This window comes from Synchiropus splendidus, chromosome 13, assembly GCF_027744825.2.
Source record: "Synchiropus splendidus isolate RoL2022-P1 chromosome 13, RoL_Sspl_1.0, whole genome shotgun sequence".
Lineage (NCBI taxonomy): Eukaryota > Metazoa > Chordata > Actinopteri > Syngnathiformes > Callionymidae > Synchiropus > Synchiropus splendidus.
This window is the reverse complement of record NC_071346.1, coordinates 3,580,875-3,596,584: the sequence shown is the minus strand read 5'-3', so window position 1 is coordinate 3,596,584 and position 15,710 is coordinate 3,580,875. Positions and strand designations below refer to the sequence as shown.

At 42.0% G+C, this 15,710-nt stretch overlaps 1 protein-coding gene across 7 annotated transcripts in view; it reads right to left on the bottom strand.

Annotated features, from left to right (window-relative positions):
- Positions 1 to 15,710, bottom strand: part of LOC128769573 (receptor-type tyrosine-protein phosphatase mu-like) — a 136,171-nt gene that overhangs the window by 98,604 nt on the left and 21,857 nt on the right. For all 7 annotated transcript variants that reach the window (XM_053883394.1, XM_053883395.1, XM_053883396.1 and 4 more), the window contains exon 2: positions 5,919 to 6,041. In XM_053883394.1, coding sequence (XP_053739369.1) covers positions 5,919 to 6,041 — 123 coding nt within the window. The remainder of the gene's footprint in view (positions 1 to 5,918; positions 6,042 to 15,710) is intronic.

The window sequence follows — 15,710 nt, the reverse complement described above, 5'->3', positions numbered from 1 at the left end:
TGTCAATAGATTAAAGAAAAATAACTAATTAATCTCATTTTCCTTAATTAATTAATCGCGATTAATCGCGATTAAAGGTTGAAAGTCTGTGTATTCAGGCAAACACAAAACTATTAAGATATGTAGATTGAAAGAGATTAGTAAACCAGTCAAGTAATTTGTAATTTTTTTATTTAGTTTTCTTTTATTAGGGCAAATACAAATCACAAGGGCTGTTAGCTACAAACCAATGCTATGGCCAAAAAACATCAAAATAAAATTGAATAAATAAATAAATAAATAAAACTAAAGAAAACCAAGAACAGACAAATCCGCTTCTTCTATGAAATGACGCAGCTTACCCATCACAACACATCCACTGGTATCTCAAACAATGAACAACTATATTGCCACAAAAAGACCATTAAGTGACCTAACAGTATATCAAGTGCTCAAAATGAACTTAAACATTCACATTGTTATTGGTATAGTGCAAAAACACTTTAACTTTAACACTTTAAACTAGGAAAATCTCTTTTGCTTTCTTCACTGAATTAGGCTTAACTTTGCTTCTCTTGCAGCCAGTTACTGAGACACACAAGCTTATTTACATCTTCTGGAGTCAATGCTGCTCTTTTCTTTTGGACAGTGTGGCCTGACAGTGAAACCTGCTGTCCGTGTGCAGTCTGTTGTGCTCTTAAATCACGAGCATTTGATGGGCTGTGTTTGAAATGTCCAACTATTTTCCGACTTTTAGCGAGGACGTTTTCAAAACCGCAGTCTTTTAGGGCGACGGTGACTGTCCGTTGCACAATGTGAGCAGCGCAGGGTAGATCAGCATCCTCCACAATGTTAACTGGCCGACAATCGCGGCAACCCAAACCGCCAAAGCATTCGTGATTTTTTCTTTCACAGGTTTGGAGATTGACCGACTGTACTCGGGGAGCGTTGTCCGGCGGCTGGCAGAAGATGCGGTGCTTTCCGTTGGGTGTTTCGCTTTCGAATGATATCGTAGCGTGGACGTACTACGGTGGTAGCGGAACTCAGACTTACACATTGAGCACACAACTTTAGAGCGGTCTGTTGTTCCGTCACTCAGCGTTTTGAAAAAAAAAACCGTTCCATCCAATAATCCTCTTCCAACGTTCTCCATCGCATCCAATCTGGTGTTAGCGGCAGTAGATTACACGCAAAACCAAGACCCGGATGTCCAAAAGTTTCCGGCTTCGGTGTCAGGAGTCGCGCATGCGCAGTGACATAAATTATGTTAACGCCGTCAAATTATTTTAATTAGTTAATCACAATCACATTAATCTCGTAGATTAACGCGTTAACGTCGACAGCCCTAATATATATATATGAATGAAAATAAAGTGGTTTTAGAATATGGGGAAAAAAAGTGACAAAAATCTTTCAATACGGAAGGATACCTAGATATTATAAAAAGATGTGGATCTATTTTACAGATAGAGAAAAATAGGCGAAGTACCACGGCTGACCTAGAATGTGGCGAGAGATTACGGTATATTATATCATAGAAATACAAAGGAGATCCATGATGATAATCAGATGAAGCTGATATTTAATATGAGTGATGAACATATGTAAAGTACATACTGTAGACATAGATATTGATATAGATTTCAGCTCTATCAAATAAGAAAACTGTATATGTTTACTTTAGACTATTTTTAAATCAAATTTACATTTTAAAATTCATTTCATTTCTATAATAAAGAAAAATATTTACTACTGAAGCATGTGTCTTCATGCAACTATCCTTCACCATATGGATTTGTGTTCCAGTTGATCACTTAGAAACCCCTTTATAAATATCAAAGTGCTGCCTTGTAACCTTCAACGCACCTGAGTCTCACACGTGTGCATTTCTCCCTGCAGGCTATGAAAGATGATAATCAAGGCAACACCGTTATCTTTAATCCTTCTTAGAGAGCATTTGGCTAAAATCCAGTCGGGTCAAAACTCACACACTTCCTCCCTTCTTCCACAAGCTCCATTGAAAAACGCCTGAAGGAATTAATTCACAAATGTATCACACGTCATCATTTGCCAGTCCGTTTTATCCTCTAATTATATCACCGTGTTTCTCCTTAACCCCCTGACCTTTCTGGGGCTGGATTCAGACGCCAGTTGCAAAAGTCTCTAAAGCAATTAGCTTATTTGGCTCCGCCTCCCTCTAAATCCCATCTTTTCGCTGATTCCATTTGCATTCTGATTCAATTTCTGACGTCCTTCACTCACGTTCTCCTGAAGTGGCGTTCCTCGGCGAGGGGCTCGATATTCAACTGTAAAAGTAACTTGCTTGAGAGTGAAATCTCCCTCTGAGCAGAATGTCGCTCTGCCAGCCTCTCGCTATTGTTCGGGTGTCATTATCGACCCAACGCTTGCTATCAACACTGAGACAAAACACCCCATTCCTTCCCTCCGCAACATATTTAGCAGTAAAACGGCGAGTCATTTAGCTGGAGCCGCTTCCTCTATTGTGCCAAACATAATAGAAAAAAAGAGAGGCTAATTAATCTGCGTTAGAGGACCTTCCTTCTCCTGCTCGCGCCAATATTCCCCACAACGAGTCCCACGGGAGAAGCAACTGCTGGCAACATCTACCACAGCATCAAAGAAGGTTCTGGAGCAGCTGTGGCTCGCGAAAGCAGCTGCCAGACGGCAGGCGGGTTGTTGACACGACAGCAAGTCAAGATCACTTATCTGAAAAAGTGATGGACCGGATTACTGACGTGCGTATAATCTGGTGTCAGCTCTAAGCCAGTCGCAGAGGAAGCTGATATTCACCAGTAACCTTTAGTTCTGATCACTAGCTTTCACTCTGCGATGAGCTCGGTCATCTGGCAGAGACTCAGAGTCGAGTGCTGCTATTCCATATTGAAGACTAAGCTAGTGCTAACTAGCTTGTTTTTTTTTTTTGGAGTGGAAACTTTCTTCTTCTCCTTGCATCTGCATCTCGGGACCATTTGGTTGGTTATATATCATTTGAGTTCGTATCATTTTCAACCAAGACTTTATCACTTTTATTTCTACGGTTGTATTTTTTTTGGTAAATTAATGGTGGTCACTTAATTGTGACTGGTTTCCAATGATCATGATGCTAAGTGTCAGCAGTGTTTTTGTTTACCCAACGATAAGGGGGACAAAGGTTGAGAGCCTTTAATTTCCAGTTGGACTTCAAAATATCAAACTTCCAATCACCAATGGTTCAACATTTTCCCCTGTACAAATAATGTAGAGCATATTAATATGTTCACGCGAATCTCACGCAACATCTAAACACAGAAAAACAGCAGCGACGTCATTAGCTTTTTTAGTGATGGCTAACTACGCATTTCTAAGATCGACCCTTTTTTCTATCGCCATCTCTTTGTGGTAGTGGGTCTTTCACAATTCTCCCATTGCTAACCGCTGTAAATCCAGACCTGCTAGGATGTAGAATCTCCACTGGGAAACACTAAACAGTCCACGTAGCAACAGTTTCCAGTTTCAAGTTGAAAATCTGAATAAATCCTTAAAGCACTCTAAAAGACGACATGCAAAAGTTGTCTGGCACCGTACTACGCTGTAATAGCCAAAATCTAAAAACAGATAAGGCGCTGAAGATTGCATTACTTTTTCAAATAGTTTGTTATTGGCACATAAAAAGATTTCAATTCCGAGCGAAACAACACAGCATCACTGGCCAATTCCAGCTGTCCTGGTTACACATCAGATTCCATTTCCTGGCCTCCCAGCAGGCAGGGCGGATGCTCTCCACAACCAGGTCGATTTGCTGGCCATTCATAAGTACAGGTTGAGAGTGAGGCAGCAATCAGAGGTGAGACATCTTGGGTTTTTTTCCATCAGTGTAGCTTTCACCTAAATGCATTTCTCCACATCGCCCTTCTCTCCGGCAGCCCTAAAACAATTTCGCTCGTCGAGTGCACTACACTGCACATTGCTTTCGCTCAGATAGAAGAGATTACAATTTGGCGCAGCAGGTTGAGTGCTCACAGCGCGAGATGGAGAAAGACCCGCTGTTAATTACACACAACTCTGGACGGAAAACAAGTGGAGTGCAGAGACACGCACCACCTAGGCCTGCGCTGATAAGACTGTGTGCTGGGTGTTAATTTGTGGGTCGCTCTTCTCCAGATTGGGCTGCAACCTTTGGCCCATTCGATTCGTCCCGACATGAATCAATAGCAAGGGAGAAAGTCGACACTTCCGGTTGGAGGAGACTAATTTCTCCAGGGTGCTTCGCCACACATCATCCTGATGGAGGTCTGCGCACCGGCTGCTTAAAATTAGTGAGGGTCCACTAATTAATTCCCCCTCTGTCAGCGAGGAGGCCCAGTGCAATCTATCCGGGGGTGCAGCCTGTGGGAGGCTACTCATCAGGTAACGCAGGGAAACAACATCCATTAGTTTGCAGCGTTAAAGTAAAAACAAACACCAATCCATTCATCTTCAAGAGCCTCTCGCTGGACGATGCCGTCCAATTGACATCACAACAATAAACAGCTGATTTGGAATGCAGGGGAAGCGGACTAAGTCATTTCAATAGGTGGCAGATGTAAAAGGGCCGCTTTAATTACAATTGAACCCATTATTTGAATATCAAACGACGCTTTAGTGAACGTCCCGAAGTGGCTGTGGGATGGATTCTCCACTGCGAGAGCGTGGAGGAGGGAGACCTCATGAAAATAATACCCAGGCACTTTGTGCTTCTGTTTGGACTTTTAATTACACTTAAGCAACGTTCTCATCCTTCCCAGCACAGCTGCGGCACCACAGCACAGCCACAACTGTCTTTCAGAATTGTCCACTTGGCCATCAATGCTAATGTGGCACAAGATATAGCATCATCGCACAAAACCCAGCACATTCTGAATCATACGGCGTCAAATAGAAACTATTTCCAAATGGATTTTAGCACAGAAGTAAGTCATCTGCACTGGGGGTTAGCTTACGGATATGGACCAAACGGAGCAGTAACACTGGAAACCATGTGAGGCAGTGTTGCTGTTACTGATACGTAGCTCCAATAAGACACGAAGAAGACATAAAAATGGCGGAAACTGTCGGTCCTGCAGTCACAATATATTTAACGTACTCACCGACCACTGCCTCCTACAACGCTGCCTCCATTTTCCTCTTTTGTGCAAGAAGTACATTATCAATACTTCGTCCACAGTCGCCATGTTTGTTTTGGAGTTAGTTGCCGTCATAAACCATTGACTCTGCGCTGATCCCCCTGGTGCATATATATATATATATATATATATATATATATATATATAGGTGAACAGCAATACCAACATAAAGAAGGCAACCTTTGAAACAGACGGGTACATTTTTGTATGTAAAGACAGCATAAATGGGCCTTCAAGAGTGAGAATGCTAAAGCCCACAGTGTTTGCAGTGTAAGAATGGAATGAATTCTCAATATTCAAAATCCTTGAACACCCAATTAGCTTATAGCTATAGGTGAAAATATCACTCCTGTGGTCGACAAAAGGAACTATAGGAGAGGTGATAAAGGTGCTGAAGCTCGAGCTTCCCATGTACAGACTTCCTCTTCATATCCAAGCAACCAAAAGTCTGTCATGCAGGATATAAATTGGAACTACACATTTCCTGATGGGCGCCATCGGCAGGAAACCCTCCTGTCGAGAGAAAGATGGCCTTAAATTGAACCTCTCCAGCGAGTGCTAAAGGTCACACCCCCAATACATTAAACTGTCTCTCTCATAGCGACTCAGGGTCTTCAGAAAAGTGTCAGTTTCCTAATTCCATGGCTGGTTCGAGCGGCTCATTAATACACCAGCTTATTTTCTATTATACAGCTCCGCTAACTGTCTCTCCACTAGACACAGGACTATTAGAATCCTCATTCTTCTTCTCCAGCGAGCTGAAGTGGCTGTCATTACCTGAGGGCATCCACGGATCTGATGAGGACTTCTCTCTTGTGTTGGCCTGCTCCCAGTCAAGGTCATCGTCTCTGCCTTGGCTGTAGCCGCACGCCGCCAGCGGCTTTGCAAAGTTACAGTCGCCTGCAACAAAAGAAACACATTCAGGCGGTTATGCTTTCTTCGCCCATTAACTCGGAGCTCAAATGAACGACTGTATAAATTAATTTCCTCCACCTCTCCTCTCTCCCTGGTGGCATTCATAACAGAATCCGCCAGACGGAGATGCATTTAAGTGAGACGGAGTGAAGGATCGCTATGGTGGCAGACAACAACATACATTACCATCATTAGCACCATGACAGTCCAGTTTCACAATGACAAGAATGAAGTGTCCAAGCTCCATCATCGTTAGGCATTGCGCTCTCTAACTGCGCCGCCATCAGGCATCCATTGATCTATTTTCCTCGTCTGCAACAGAAGTTTGCCGCTCATGCGCTTCAACTCCGCTGAGAAAGCCCCTAATCCTTTTTACAAGCTGCTTGCAAAATGACAGCAAGCAGCCATTAGAGCCCCGCTTCAACCCAGCTTGGCGTGTGATCGATTCATACGAATACCGCTTTATTCCTCGTACCTAAAAGGCCACGGTGAGAATGTGAGCTTTAACCCTCAAAGAGCTTTTCAATCCACTCGTAAATCGGAAGAAAAGGGGCTGAACAATGCAAAGCAAAGACGAGCTCATATTGAGTGAAAAATGAACGTTATAAAAGGTGGCTTTTACTCTGTCAGGGCTTGTTTTTAAGGCGGGAGAGGTGCGTAAATTTATGTTCCATTCCCTGAGAAACCATTCAAGAGTGGGATTTAAAAAGGATCTTCAACCAAGTTCCAGGATCAAAAGGTGTAGACCAAAGCAGACATCACTATTAACAACTGAACTTGCCTATGCAGCCGGTTTTACAAGCAAACGCTAACTGTTAAGCGCCACAACCATATCATGAAAGCACAAGTGTATGAAACAGTGGAGAGTGAATTTCTTTATGTGCCTCCTTAAATCACGTCCCTTTACATGCATATATTAATTACGACTAGTGACATCTTCGTGTCATTTATAGCTTCACTGACCAACCTAATGCTGCGTTACAGTCACCGGTGGGAGGTCGGAGTTGAGAACGATGTCACAGCTGAGATAGTGGTGTCCACGAAAGCTATTCTCACGCATGTCTTACAATAGTAACGGACATAAAGACATAAATACGCTTTGCTTGCAACATCGATTCAAAACTTATACTTCCTGTTTATGTTCGGACAAGCAATCGTGGATTGTACAAAGGGTGGTGAGGATTCTCTCACCTTCTGACTGGGAAATCCTACATCACTAACTAAGAACTTCCCAGTTCCGAGCGCAATTACTCGCACCAATACTCTCTTCAATCCAGCAAATTTTACTTTTCATTTAATTTCCGAGTCATATTCTAGCAATCGAGTACAAGTTCGACGGGGTCAGGCAACTGTATTAGCATTAGCATCCCAGGTGTCGCAGTTAGAATACAATTGGCCTCATGTTCAGCATAGCGTACTAACCTTAGCAGCGTTGAAGTAAAAAATAAATAAATAAATAAAGTTGAACTTATTTACTCTGCTAAAGTTACCATTAAAGTTGAACATCAACTTCTGGTATATGCACCCTCAAAAACACAAAGGAGAAATGTGTGGCCAGTAAAATCACTTTGAAAAGTTGTGTTAATGGTTGAATTCTGTCCGGAGGTTCATTCTTAATTACCATTTTTTCCTCCAAAAATAAACCCAAATGTTGCAGTGAAGTTGTTTCGGGTGGCCGCTCAAGAATCTTAAAAAATATTTTTTCGGCTTCACATCGCTAATGAGCTGCTAAACACAGATGCCATTGACAATGTTTTCCAGCCTCTGGGAGCATCCAAGGAGCCAGAATCTGAGGCCAGCCAAAACCAATATCTCATCTCTTACAAGCTCCCCGTGACATTCTGCTGCATAAAGGCTACAAGCTGGGTTTTTTGTGTTGCCATTCATCTCTCCGCTGACATTTACAGTACATGTGCAAACGAGTGGCCAAATGAGGAGAACACAGGATAATTAATATCCAGCTCTGTGAGGGAGCTGCTAATGATGCCGCCGCTGCTTTGTCTACCTCTGTGAGGGAGGTGGACGCAGAAACAAGGTGATGATGAAGGTATCAGAGGGAACTTCCAGAACAAAGGACGCCAGGAATGATCGACCACATGGGAACACGGTTGGAGGTGTTGGTGAGGAGAAAATGGACAAAAACATCTGACTTGTTACACGCCAAGAAAATACACAAAATACTGGAGCACAGTATAGGAACGCTAGTACGGCGTGATTATTCAAGATCAACATTCGCAGGTGTATCACAGATGCACAAATGAGAATATACAACAACTTGAAGGACAAACGCTCTTTAGTGGGCACACACACTCATGTCATGAATACACACAAAAATACGGAAACATTTAAGCACATTTGTAAACACACAGACAAAAGTACACAAACACACATGAAGATACAAGTACGCCAACAGCAAGACGTAAACAAGGAAAAGTCAATCATGTATGCACAGTTGCAGATATAGATATACAATAATAGATGGTATACACACAATATAGTGTTTACAGACAACCACAGGATGGAGGGAGATGTTCGCCCACACCTAGACTCTGTAGAGTTGAGTCGATATGCCATTCAAGTAGACACACTATAATTTAAAAACCAGGGATACATGTAATATGCAATATGTATTCAGACAAAATGTGAGTATTCAAAAAAGCAAAAAGAACACATGCACAGCAAACATGGGCACAAACAGAACAGATCACACACAAATACAAAAAAAAAAAAGCATAGAAACATATACAGAAAACATTAAGTGTACAAGAAAAACACAACATAGACAGAGACACATCTCGTGTTCAGGCTGGAGCACAAATCGCATTCTGCCCAACAAAGTACATTTTTGTACACACAAGTAAAAGATTACATTAAAAAAATAAAAGGCAGAATAGCGATGAAGAAGCGGCTATGCAAACAAATACAGGAGTACAGGAAAAGCTCGGAGGGGTTAACAGGCATGATCAGTAAGGGCGGTGGAGTACTGATAGGTTCTGGATTTACATGTTAACTGCAGGTTTAACAAACTACCATGCAACATGTGACTCATGCAGACACTGGAGGAGAAGCTAGAGGGTAGATTTAAAACATGAACCGCCATAAATTATCACCCAAATGCCCTGGAGCAACGTTCAATACCACCAACAACAACAGCCGTGGCCACAGGCGGCGCAGCGGGATGCTAACTGGGGTTGGAGAGCGGAATAAATAAAGAAAAGTGCACTTTACGCCCAATCAACTTCTCCAAATAAATGTGGTCTGAGTTGCCAAGATGTCGCCCGCAGAACATTTACATGAGTGTTCGGCTGCGGCGTCACAGGGTCTGGCTTCTCTCCATCAATATTTTGACTCGATAGCTCCAAGATCCATAGCCCCCATGCCGCCCACCTTCCTCTCACAGCGTCATGGAGCTCAAACAAACCCGAAGAGGTGGCTTTTACTGGTGTTTGATATTCAAATCGATGGCATTGGCAGGGAGCAGAATACATTCAGAGCCAGTGGGTGATGTAGCGTGTGAAAAAGAAAATGGCATCAGAAAGCAAAGAGCGAAGCTGTTTTTGACACACTTTAATCATTGATCCGAAACCTAAGGTTCAAGACAAGGCGACACAAATGTCACCAGCTCTTTAGCAACCCCTAAACAACCTTTAAGTACATACAATATAAAGGCAAAATCAATATGCTTAGTCACTACACACTAAAATATATTGTGTGTAATACACAACAGAAGAGTGAATGTCAACTACTTCAATGCTTTCTATAACTTAAGGCTGTATATTCACAGGTATCTTGCGATACAATACGTATCCCGATACAGGAGTGGTGATACGATAAATTACACTATATCGCAATGCTGTAAGTTCAGCAATGTATTGTAATATTTGTTAGAAAGAGGCATTATTTTAAGGGGCAAAATTAGATAGCACAGTACAATACTATGTGTATGAAAATGCAGTCACTCCAGTTAAACATCGCAGTCCAACAGTGGACTGCTCACTTAACAAAATTACTATGAGAAGCACAGACAGAAAGCTTTATTGTCAAAAATGCAGCAGCATATCAAAAATATTTATGTATTAAATATCTATACAATGACATAAAACATGAAGACAATATCACACAATCAAGTATTGCGATGTTTGTCTACATTCATATACACGTACACAAGACACAAAAATAGTATGGAACTGGACGGTGGGAGGAAACCAGAGTGAAGAAGAAACTACCACAGTGCCAACACTGCACCACCATGCAAACAATGTTAAATCAAAAGCTTTTGTACACAAGTGTGACGCACCTTTTGGACATTAAAAAAGGGACATTTACATAGCTATCTGGTGATGAAGCAGGACGTCATGAGTTTCAACCCTGGCAAAGTAAAACCAGCGTGGTCGATACATAGGAGTCCTTGGCAGAGTGGATAAGAACATCCCAATAATGAACAGTCCAGTAGTTTAACAATACTGTAGCATGATGTGGACTGGTAAACTCAGAAAGACGTAGCTAATAGTAGTGACTGTATGAATTCCAATATGATCTAATGGAACGCTCCAGGCCACACTGAACGCTTTCTTATTGACAGATGATGGATTTTAGTTGGGGGACAAACGCCGATATCAACCGAACAGGTCTGAAGGGACCAATCGTCCAGGATTCAGTCACCGGTGGTGATTTTGGGATCAATCAACCAGCGGTGCGGATCCGGTTTGACAATCCAGGCGCTGTTAACAGGCTGAGAACACGCAATAAATCACTGCGCTTTGATCGCCTCCCGCGGTTCACGTATTAGAATTCAGTATTGGGATGATGTCCGATAACACCCCCGCAGCCCTGAATTGATCGGGAGAGATGCAGAACTGGTCTTCACCGAGGGGAGTTTTCTAGCAGAGGAAAATGTTAAATATTCCAAACAGCAAGCCAGAATAAAGTTGTGGTTATATGAAGTCTGTGTGTTAAGACCTGGCTGGTCTGGTCTGCCACATCAGCTGCGACGATACTCATCATTTCAAACGGGCTCCACGCGAACAGAAGCAGCATCGATCTGCATCATCAGAAGCGTTTCGAGCCTCTGAACTCTTCGCTGACAGCTGCTGAAACAGAGATCACACCAGCTCCCCCAAGACATTCAATAAAAGCCTGCGTGAAGGTTCGCGGCTCCACCCCTTCCACAGGAGCTCTGAAACGCAAAGCTGTCGCTGAACAATTCATTCCTGTGCCAGAGCACACAATAGTTGTTATATTCTCACGTCCGTCTTTTCCTGCAGGAGCCAGAGGCCACGATCGATCGCTCAGCCCTTCACCGCAGCAGGAGCCAATTTCGGCGAGAGGTTTTCGAGTCCAACTTAAAAGGCCTTTTGTTCGCGTACCTGAACCAAAGTTAACTTTTGGCACTCAAAGTGTGTGTGTGTGTGTGTGCGAAGAGGAATAGCGCTCGGAATGATGATCAATATGTGTGAGAAAAGTGAAACGTGAATGAAAGCCCCATTTCTCAGACTTAAACTTATGTTTTCTAGCCAGTGGGCTCCAAATCTTCAAACGTCACTGCTCATGAATCTTATTTATCTCATCTGTATTTTAGACTGTCCTTTCACCTATTTATTTATTTTGTTAACAAATTATATAATTATTTTTTACAGATGCACAAAACCGATTCTGAGCATGCTCAGTTCATTGCTCAGTTAACCCTTTGAAAACGTGGAGCTCAAAAACACAAGAAACAAGAGAGTATGTTTCTAAATAATCGAGTCCTTCACAGATCCCAGACGAGTCTGTTCCAAGACAAGTCGTCCTAAAGTAAACCCTGGAACCATTAAAGCCACTTTGATGCAGTGAAAGCATCTTGTTCGGAAATCTGCTTTTCCAGTAAACGACATGGTTTTTTTTTTAAATCTCATCAGAACTGATAAATGAGTTTCACAGCCGGCTCTGTGATCAATCCTCACTGCTGAAGGTTTCCATGCTCCAGACACGACAGCCGACCGTCTCCTCGGACATGTTCAACACTGACGGATGACTTCCAAGACGAGCGTGCACGTGTGTGTGTGTGTGTGTGTGTGTGTGTGTGCGCGCGTGCGCGTGCTCTGCTGCGCCTGTCAAGAACCTCCGCTGCCCTGGCTCCATCATATTCTGTGGAGCCCCAATTAAAAGAGTGAAATCAGACCAGAGAAGTTTGTTGGTTACAACTGAGAACATGACACTTCTCACTTCCGCTCAAGGCTGTTTTTATCGACATCAGTCCATTCACTTTTGCATTGTGCTGTATGAGTTTTGAGACAGGGCGGGGCCCACAGGTGAAAAGTGGACCGGAAATTCTGGTTATTCCAACAAACATCATCAACAGATTTGCCTCACAATCCAAGTGAACAAACATGAGAACTGAGCAGACGCAATACGACAAAGTTGTCATCGAAAAACTGTACAAATTTATGTTATTTAGATTTTGAAAATAAACCCTGCCTCCCCCCAAACAATAAATAAGCCAATATTGAACCAAAAAAAGGTGAAAATTACAGATTTCAATTTTTTATTTAAATGATAAATTACTGGAAATATATATCCAAATATAAAATTAAAAATGTGATATAAAAGGAAAAAGACAATTACATATATATCAACCATAAAATTTCACAAATAACAGTATCTGATGTTTCAAGATTGTGTGGAAAAAAATTATGACAGCAATAGCATCATCTCTGCCTCCTGATAGACGGACCAATCAGGAGGCAGCACTCTCAGTCTAAAAAGGAGCACACTAGTTGATGTTCTATCACCAAACTTTCTCAGTCTAATCATTCATCTATGCTTCCGGACGCTTCAGGGGAAGCAACAAAGCACCAGCCAAAGAAAAGCAGCAGTTGTGGAGCAGCAAAGCTGACTGCTACAGTCACGAGCAGCGCTGATTTTTCGTGGTGAAACTTCCGCGTTAGCGGGTTCACATCCTGAGAGCAGCTTTGCTGCTCCACAACTGCTGCCTTTGTTGACAGCTCCCTCATTTCTGCGTCCATCCATCCGCAGCGACGCTCCGTCAGCTTGTTTGCCGTTCAGCTTCAGACCATACAAAATGAGCTTCTCTTCCTGCTCGTTCAAAACTGCCCCGAGAAATGACACGCAGGCCCGAGCACGAACGGCGGTCCATTAACACGCCGCTTTATTTGCTCCACCAGTTAAATCTGCGGCGGCGAAAAGCAGAGATGAATTCTGAGAGGAAATAAAGCGACAACTTCCCGCAGCGTCTGAATGGCCTGCGAGTGATGATGATTATCAGCCGCCACCGAACGACGACGGTGGAATTAGCCCTCAGCGTCACTTACGACCGCCGAAGCTGGAAAGTTTCAAGTTTGGGTCTCAACAAGCAGAGCTTCAGTCAAAGTGAGAGAAAGCTGAGTCGACAAGTCTGTGAACGCCACCATGGCGGTTCACAGCAGGAGGGCATGTTCAGTCAGAAATGTGAATTTAAAGTTATGAATTCACATTATGAGAAAAATCAGAGTCATTATTACGTTAGATAACGGAATTCCGTGGAAAATTATTTGAGCTGTAATGCTGAAGGTATCATATTAAAGCTGAAAAGAAAGGCATTCTAAATAAAGAAGATTAATATGTGAACAGACTGAAAACAAAATTTATGGAACATTACATAGAAACATTACATAAAAAAAGAAAAATATAATAAAGGTTAAAACATTTTGAAGTATATTTTAGACCTGGAAATAAAAGGAAAAACTTCAATGAAAATACAAATGCATAAAAAATATTCATAATACTCAATAATGAGGTACAAAAAAGTAATGAAAAAAGAACACATTTCATAGCATATTGTTCACAAAATATCAAATAATTGGAAACAATGGGAAGCAAGAAACAAATATGAATACCGTAGAATTTGCTTTCTGTTTTATAACTTACATAAATGCATAATAAAACTTGACTCAATAATAATAATAACAATATAATTACTATATAAAACAACTACGTAAAAATATCCGGTGGGCAGTAGTTATAGTATTAGTATTAGTAGTAATAGTTGGTGAAATTAGTTGAAATAAATGTGAGAAAACACCTTATTTCACAATATGTGGAAAATAATGAAGACAACAAAGAAGTGACACTAAATATTATATCAGCGGGCACATGAGGAGAAACATGGAAGCCAAGTGTTCTCCACTCAACACTGAAAATGTGACGATTCAGCAGCTCAAGTCAGCAGACGGTGAAGACCTAATAACGTGGAGAAGTTTCTCATTTGTCGAAGCGCCGAGCAACAAAAGCAGAAAGGAGTCCAGAGGGAACTTTGTTTGATCACGGAATAAACATTTACATTCTTTTCCAGAAATGGAACAAAAGCTTTTCTCTGAGCGAATAATTCAAGGTTGATGGAGAATTAGGAGATGAGTGCAGCTCATTAGGAGGAGAAGAAGAAAGGTTGAACACAAGCCTCTGGAGGTGGAGGGGGGGGAGGGAATCTGGGCCAGTCAAACATCTTCACTCTGCTTTGGTGTTGCCGTCACGCGCTTGGAGTGCAGGTGGACCTCGACAACTTCTTAGATTCTGGAACCATCAAAAACTACTGCGGTGGAGTGCCACCAGATCTCTGTTGCTGCCAAGCTCTTGATGTTCCTGGCAGCACCTTCTGGCTACTGTGTCATTACAAATCACTGAAATCTGGAACTCAACCTTTCTCCACCATGAATCCTGTCGACGATGACTGAAAGCTGGTCTACTGACAGGCAGAACCTCAGATTTAAACTTAAGTCTACATACCACGTCATCCAAACGCATTAGCTGGAGGAGCATAAAATATCACAGCAGTCAGTGTCCATAGATTTGTCTCGATCAGCTAGCCTTGTTTAAGCTAGGTCATTTAGCTTAATCTGAATTCTAAGTCAACTTCAGTTTTGTAACTTTCATGACTTCATTTTCAGGTTGAACCTGTGCATGTTAGCCAATGTTGACGCAACTAAACTATCATGTGCTTCAGCAGTGCCACAAAAGGTCTGGACTGGAAGACCACGTCACTTCACGAATAATGGCGACGAATCACGCAGGGTCCACAGGTAGCACTCGTCCTGTCCTGCGCACATCACCTTCTCTTTTATAGTTAAAAATGCAGCATTAAGAAACGTCACTGATCAATGTTGAATTAGCTGGAAGCAAAACGTTAATTCAGTGCTAAAGTAGAAGCGCTAATCTGAACTACTGACCCTGCTGGAGTTTTTAAAAAAAGCTCATTAATATTTACTTATAATTAGATTTTGAGCTCACAACTGGAAAAAATGACGTTGAGTCCTATTAGTCTGCAGGGCTGCAATATCGTTTTTAATATCTCGATCTTTAAACCCCAAGTCACCTCCTTCAACTAAGTGTCGGGGAAATAGCGCTAAGAGCGAGAATTTCCCACCGATGTGAGATCAATCCAGACTCTGGAGTGGTGCCGGTTCGTCAGGAGAAGAGAAGCATTAATGCCATTAATTTTTAAAACCAATTATTGTTTGACAGCTCCTGACCCATTTTCTTATTTGAAAGAAAATCCAGATGACTGAGTCGAAGAGTGAGGAACCCTTTCCTATCATCATCCCGCCGTATATTTCTCTCTTTGGTTTTGATCTCAAATGAATTATTTATTTCATTAGTGATTCATTTTTAGCGATAAAACCA